A 7,316-nucleotide genomic window follows, 5' to 3' on the forward strand; every position below is an offset into this window, starting at 1 on the left:
GGCAGAGCTGGCAGTGGAGACGAGGATGGCCGCGGGCAGGGCGGACGCAGCCGGCCAGGAATCAGGAAACTTGGGATTTGGAGCCCCAAGAATGACGGCTGCTAAGGCTGTGGGTGGGTGCTGCAGGATGGGTGGGACCACCTCCAGGAGGGCTCTAAGGAGAACCAGTCTGTCCTGAACAAATCCCGTTTTAGGCTAGACCAGAAGAAGAACTTCCTGTGACCCTACGGGTGCCAGCATGTTACCGGCACAGCTGTGCCAAACTAGGCTTGTCCTGACAAGCAGGTGCAGCCCTGCACCTGGGGCCAGGTTGGGGGCCTCACCCCGGTGGCCCCCTTCAGGCTTGCTCTTGGGTGGAAGCTCTGGGAATCTCGGTGGGTCACGAAAGCCTGGTCCTCAGGGGCGCCTGGCTTTGGGGACGTGCCCTGTGCAATTAGGCCCGGCAAAGACTCACTACCTAGAGGAAGCCAGGGCTGGGGAGAGGGGCCGGGCCTTGGGGGTGAGCCCTGGCAGCCAGGCGCCCGCCGTGGGCAGCGGGGACCCGGCTCCCGTCCCACCTCTGCCGCGGGGATCTGGGCGGGCTCTCGGGCCACGCCCTCCAGGAGGTCCCAGGAGCTGCACTTGAAGCCTGCACTCACTGGCCCTCGGGGGGAGCCTGGCGGATGGGACCCGGGCTTCTCCCAGGTCCCCAGAGCAGGCCCCCCTGAATCCTCACTCCCCGCCTGGGTCACTGACCCCAAGGGGCCGGTCAGGGGCACGGGAGACCAGGTCTGAACGTGCAGCTGGCCAGTGGCCCTCCCTCTGGGAGCCTCAGTTTCCCCCCCTGCTCTAAAATGGTGACCACACTGGGTTAGGGCTATCTCCGTCGCAGGGCTGTGACCCCGACACGAGGCTATGACCCCGTGGCAAGGCGAGTGCGAGACGCGCCCGCTCCTCCATTCCCGCCCAGGATTTTCCCAAAGATTCCTGGGAGCTTCCACCGCACATCGGAGTGCGGGCCGGCCCGCGTCTCCCTTCGCAGGCCAGGGGCCCACCTGGCCCGGCGGGGAGGCTCCCGCTCCTGCGGGGCCGAGGCTCGGTCCTGCGCGCCGCCGGCCACTCCCCGCGCAGAGGTGAAGACGCCAGAGCCGAGCGGGCCGGAGCCCAGGGCCAGCGAGCAGGTGTGTCCGGGCGCCCCCGCAGCTCCGTGTCGCGCCGCGGCGTCCGCGGGTGCCGGCGTGGCCCGGCGGGGAAGGGGCCCGGCCGGGGGCGGGCCGTCCAGGCGGGGCGGGCCCCGGGGCGGGTCGCGGAGCGGGGCGGCCCGGCCACGCCCCTCGCCCGCTCCCCCGCGGCGGGACAGCGCGGCGCGGAGCAGAAGCCGGGCGCCGGCGGGCTGAGCGCGGCGCGGGCCGGGATGCGCGCCCGCCTGCGGCCCCGGCTCCGGGCCCCGGGCGCGGCGCGTCCCCATGGCAGGTAGCGGCGGGCAGGGCGCGGGGGCCGGGCCGGGGGCCGGCGGGCCGGGGCGCGGGGGCGCGCTGCGGGCGCCCCGCGCGCCCCTGCTGCTGGCCGCGCTCGTGCTCGGCGCCTACTGCCTGGGCGCCGGCCCCCGCCGCTGCCCGCCAGGCCCCCGCGCGCCCGCGCCGGCCCCCGCGCCCGCGCCGCCGCCCCGCGCCGCCCGCCTGCCGGTGGCCAGCGGCCCGGGCCGGCGGCGCTTCCCGCAGGCGCTCATCGTGGGCGTGAAGAAGGGCGGCACGCGCGCGCTGCTCGAGTTCCTGCGGCTGCACCCCGACGTCCGCGCGCTCGGCCCCGAGCCCCACTTCTTCGACAGGTGCTACGAGCGCGGCCTCGCCTGGTACCGGTGAGCGCGCGCGGGGGCGCGGGGGCTGGGCGGGGCGGGGGCCGCGGGAGGAGACCCGCCCGGGGGGTGGGCCGAGCCTTGATCCCCGGACGCGGCCTTCCGCAGCGGGCTTTACGGGAAGGAGGGTGGTCTCCGGCCGGGGGTCCCCGAAACTTTGAAAACTCCAGGAAAACTCTGGTGCCCAGGGGCCTCGGTAAGACCCGGTTTGCGGGTGCTGACGGGGGAGCGGCGGGGGGAGGGGGGACGTTGGAAATGCTTGGTGCCCGGCCCGGGACCGGGCGCACTCGGGGCGTGCCCTTCCCGGCGCAGGCCAGTCACTCTCCGGCGGCTGCCGGGTTCCTGCGCCTCTGGAAAGCGTCCTGCCTCCCGCGGCCACGCAGCCCTGTGCGGGTCGGGAAGAAGCCGCGGCCTTTGAGACAGCGCCGGGGGCGGGGAGGGGGGCCCAGACATCAGGCCTGGGGCTCCGGAGCTGCCTGCGCCCTCCCAGCACCCCGGCCTTGGGGTGCAGTGGAATGCGGGCTGCACCCCGCCCTGGCCGCGCAGCCTGTCCCACTCCTGTCTCCTCCTGCCGGGGTGGGGTGTCCACAGAGGGGGAACGCCCGACCCCAGCAGCTCTCCCTCGCTCGGAACTTGGGGCAGAGAGGACCAGAGCTGCTCCAGGCCACCTGGTGAATTAGAGGGGTGGGACCTGGAGGAGGACGGGGTGCGGGGGGCAGGACCGACTCCCGACCTCCAGGCGCCCAGTTCTCGGTTCCCAGGCTTCTTCCCCCCTCCATTGGCCTTTTCCATTAAAACCACGGGTCCCTTTGGAGGGAAGCAGGGGGGGACGACACCCAGTGAAAACAGGGGTCTCCACCCAGTTGCTGCTGTCCCCCAGTGCCAAGCAAGTGGGGGGAGATGAGTCTGACTTCAGCCCGCCCAGCAGACTCTCACCCCGCCCCCGCCCCCGGCCTTAGGAAGGCATCCAGAGCCCTCTGGAGAGGCGGGAAGGGGCAGGAGCCGGGCTCTCGAGGGCGTACAGGCTGGGGGGTGGGGGGGGGGCTCATGCAGGGCCCAAACCCTAAAATGTCCTCCGGGAGCGGGGGTGCCGAGGGCCCGCCAGGCCCCTGATCACAGGGTTTGGCTCTGATGGTCCCGGAGGACGAGCTGCCTGGAGGCAGTGGGGAGGAGGTCTCGGGGGCGTGGGCAAGCTGGATGGGAGGGGGCAGGGGTGGATAACCCTGGTAGAGAGGAGGCGGTTTACTTCCTCCGGGGGGCATGGTGGGGGGGTGGGCGGGAGGTGCCAGAGCAGGCAGGTCCCAGCTGCCTCCACCCCCCAGGGGGCCTCGGCCTCATCAGGCTGGAGCTGTCCTTGGGGCTGGCCGGCGCTGCCCCTCCCTGGCTGGTCAGAGCGTGGCAAGCTCCACCCGCTGAGCTGCTGGGTGTGCGTCTGAGCCCTTCAAGGGGACTGGCACGTGCAGGCATGGGGCGGGCGCTCACGGTGGCTGTCAGTCCTTATGGCCACCAGCCTGCGGTCAGCCTCTGGAGACACCCACCCCTGCCTCGGTTTCCCCAGCTGTAAGGAGGATGCCCAGCTTGCAGGGTAGGCGTGGCCTGGCAGCATTATCTGTTCTTGGGACCCTGGGTTGAGTCCCCAGAGGGTGCAGAGCCCTGTCCTGGGGGGTCAGAGACAGGGGAATGGGGGAGCAGCAGCTGGGGCTCCCTGGGAATGGGGGGAGTAGTGAGCAGCCCCATTCTAGGCAGTGGCCGCCTCCCTACCGTGGTCTCTGCAGGTGGCCCTGGGCCAAACTTTCCCACCTCCACGGGCCATGCTTTGCCCTTCCCATCGCAAGCACCATGGCCCCCAGATGCCCCCAAACTTAGATACTTAGTGAGTCCACTCACTCACGCATCACTTCCAGGAGCTTTCCGGGCGGGCTATGTTCGGGGGGTTGGACTTACTTTCTACAGTGTTTTGGAGGCCGAGGGGTGCAGTAGGCTGCCCCCTTGGTCCCTGGGGGCCTGAAGATGTGGCAGAGGGACGGGCTGTGGGCAGGGCTCCTGCGGGCTCAGCCCCCCAGCCCTGCGGAGGCTCCTTGTGGCTGTGCGGGGATGCCCCGCCCCCACCCCACCCCGAGCGCTTTCTGGCTTTGGGGTAAGCCCAGTAACTAGTTCCTGCTGCTTTCCCCGGGCCCAGGAGAGGTGTGGGATGGTGGGTGGGGGAGCTGAGGGGGCCGCAGGGAACTGCAGAGCATGTGGGGTGGGCCCGGGGGGTGGGGCTGAAGGACTCAGATGTTTGCCTGGGGGGTCAGAGCCCTCTTCCTTTCTCCCTCCCCTCCGCCCTCCCAAACCCCCCATCTCCACAGCCTCGGCTTGTCCCTGCACGGGTGGGCTGTAAAGCCTGCTCCCCCTCGGCCTGTTCCCAGCCCCCACCCTGGGCAGGGGGCCCTCGAGACACCCCTCCCCCCACCTTGTTCTCTCTGCTGCGCCCCTTTACCTCTGGGGTTTTAAGAGGGTCCCGAGGCGGGAGCCAAGGGGCAAAGGGGAGGAACGAGAGTGGGCTCCTGGCGGGCACTGGGTGCCTGGAGCAGGGAACACAGGGGGAGCGGGTGTGCCGAAGATGCGAGGGGAGGGCCCTGAGAGAAATGAGGTGGGCTTCCCGGAGGAGGTGGGGGTGAAAGGAGGGAAGGGGATGTCTGCCAAGGGCTGGCAGTCCGTCCGTTCCCCCCCCGCCCCGAGCCGGCCACTCCAGGCTGCAGCCTTGGACCTCAGAAGTTGGAGCTGCGCCAGCCCCTCTCTGACCCACATGTGCCCACCCGCCCACGGGCCGCTGTCCGAGTGTTGGAGCAGCATGTCCTTGGGACTCCTGTCGGCTGCTCTGCCTGGGGCTGTCCCGAGGGGTGAGGCAGGCTCCAGTCCACGCTGCCCCTATGTCCGTGGGGCCCCGGGATGTGCCGGGAGCCTGCGCAGGCCTCCGTCCGCCTCCTATGCTCCCAGCGTCACGCATGGGCCCGCAGGTCCAGCCTGGCCAGCGTCTCGTGGGGTCCGAGTAGGACTGGGAGCCCTGGGCGGGTGGAGCCAGGGCTTTGCCCTGCCCGGGGTGCCAGCCTGGCTGGCAGGGGCCAGTCCTGGGGGCTGCTGGGCACCATGCCCCACCCTGGGGCAGGTCTGGGCGCCTCCGCGTGCTTGACCTAGTTCCCAGCCGCCCTCCGTCCCTGGAGCTGTTTGCTCAGCTGGCCCGGCACCCTGCCCACCTGGCCCCGCCCTGCCCACCTGGCCCCGAGCTACCTGGCTGGCAGGTGCAGGTCAGGGGCTGTGGTCCCCAGTCACCGTGGCCCTGGTACCATGGGGCCTAGGTTCAGCCTCGAGGTTCTGCGCGGGGGGCCGGATCCTGGCACCTTGGCGGGCTCCCCGGGCGCATGGGGCTCTGCCGGGGCCTCCTGGCATTCTGAGTCGGGCGGCGCAGGGCAGTGATCCAAGGTGGAAGGGCATGCTGGGAAGGGGCTGCACTGCGTTGGCGACACCTGTCGATAATTACAGGCCTGGTTTAGGGGCTGCCACCAGCCACTTAGTAGAAGCGTGACTTTGCGTAATCGTAGCGCAGCGGCCTGGGGTGGGGACGATGGCAAGTCCTGGCCGGCCTTACGCACGCGCTGGGTCTTGGGGGACATTGTGACGGCAGGTGGGCGGGGTTGCTGCGACTTAGGGGCTGGGGGATCTTGGGCCCCTCCAGGCACCAGCACCCTGTTATTCCTACAGCAGCAAAGAGCAGGGGTGGTCTGCACGGCGGCCCCCCACCCTGGGCTGCCCCAAGCACATGGTGGGGGGGTGGGCCACGGGGAGGAGGGCCCTGGAGAAAGCCCGGGGACAGGTCCAGCGCGGGAGGGTCCTGGGGGTCGGCTGGCCTCTACCCCGAGCTCCCTGTCACCCCCTCCACGCAGGGGCCTGATGCCGCGTACCCTCGAAGGGCAGATCACCCTGGAGAAGACCCCGAGCTACTTCGTGACGCGCGAGGCCCCGCGCCGCATCCATGGCATGTCCCCAGCCACGAAGCTGATCGTGGTGGTGCGGGACCCCGTGACGCGGGCCATCTCCGATTACGCCCAGATGCTCTCCAAGACGCCCGGCCTGCCCAGCTTCCGCACGCTGGCCTTCCGCCGCGGCCTGGGCCCCGTGGACACGGCCTGGAGCGCCGTGCGCATCGGCCTCTACGCCCTGCACCTGGACGGCTGGCTGCGCTACTTCCCCCTGTCGCGCTTCCTGTTCGTCAGCGGCGAGCGCCTGGTCAGCGACCCGGCCGGGGAGGTGGGCCACGTGCAGGACTTCCTGGGCCTCCGGCGGGTCGTCACCGACAAGCACTTCTACTTCAACGCCACCAAGGGCTTCCCCTGCCTCAAGAAGGCGCCTGGCCGCGGCCGCCCCCGCTGCCTGGGCAAGTCCAAGGGCAGGCCCCACCCCCGCGTGCCCCAGGCCGTGGTTCGGCGCCTGCGGGACTTCTACCGGCCCTTCAACCGCAGGTTCTACCAGATGACCGGCCAGGACTTCGGCTGGGACTGACCCGGCCGGCGGCGAGCACCGCTGACGTCTGCATGCCCGGCCCGGGCAGGCTGCTCGTGCACGTGGGGTGGACGGAGATATTTAAGAAATAAAGGTGGGGGGAGCGGACGTGGCTTAACTGATAGAGCATCTGTCTACCATATGGGAGGTCCACGGTTCAAACCCCAGGCCTCCTGACCCATGTGGTGAGCTGGCCCATGCGCAGTGCTGATGGACACAAGGAGTGCCGTGCCACGTAGGGGAGCCCCACATGCAAGGAGCGTGCCCCGCAAGGAGAGCCACCCTGCACGAAAAAAGCACAGCCTGCCCAGGAGTGGCGCCGCACGCACAGGGAGCTGATGTAGCAAGATGACACAACAAAAAAGAGACACAGATTCCCGGTGCCACCAAGGGTGCAAGAGGACACAGAAGAACACACAGCGAGTGGACAGAGCAGACAATGGGGGTGGTGGTGGGGGATAAATAAATATGAATAAATTAAAAAAAAAAGAAAGGTGGGGTCGGTGTGCTTGCATGTGACCTTGAGGGCGGGTGGTCTGCTGGGGGAAAGTGACTGCCAGCTGGCATCGCAGGGCGCTCGCTCATGCTCGCCAGGCGCCCTGCAGAATCCGTCCTGGATGCCTCCACTGCTGTGGGCTGAGCGGTGAGGCACAGAGAGGGTTGGTGCTGGCCCAGGGACACACAGCTCAGCCCGGGGACTCTGGAGGGCCCCTCGGGCTCTCCTCTCAGCGCGGCCCTGGCTGCAGAGTGCTTTGTCCCCATCTGCTGGATGAGGAGATTGGGCCCGGGGGGCGAGCGAAGTAGGATTGAAGGCCAGGTCTGTCCAGCTGGGCGGGGTCCTTGTCCTGGCACCCAGTGGACACCCCCTCCCGAAGTCTCGTGGGACTGCCCCACAGGGAGCGCGAGGGGAGGGGGCGCGCAGTTCCTGGCGGAGCTCTGCCCC

General features: G+C 69.7%; 1 protein-coding gene across 1 annotated transcript; it reads left to right on the plus strand.

Moving 5' to 3' along the window:
* The first annotated feature begins 1,445 nt into the window (after nt 1-1,445).
* HS3ST6 (heparan sulfate-glucosamine 3-sulfotransferase 6) lies at nt 1,446-6,841 on the plus strand. Its single transcript, XM_023589048.3, has 2 exons — nt 1,446-1,837; nt 5,758-6,841. Exons 1-2 carry the CDS (start codon nt 1,446-1,448, stop codon nt 6,371-6,373), a joined length of 1,008 nt encoding a protein of 335 aa, XP_023444816.2. The 3' UTR covers nt 6,374-6,841.
* Nucleotides 6,842-7,316: the final 475 nt, after the last annotated feature.

Source organism: Dasypus novemcinctus, chromosome 23 (assembly GCF_030445035.2).
Source record: "Dasypus novemcinctus isolate mDasNov1 chromosome 23, mDasNov1.1.hap2, whole genome shotgun sequence".
NCBI classification, from domain to species: domain Eukaryota; kingdom Metazoa; phylum Chordata; class Mammalia; order Cingulata; family Dasypodidae; genus Dasypus; species Dasypus novemcinctus.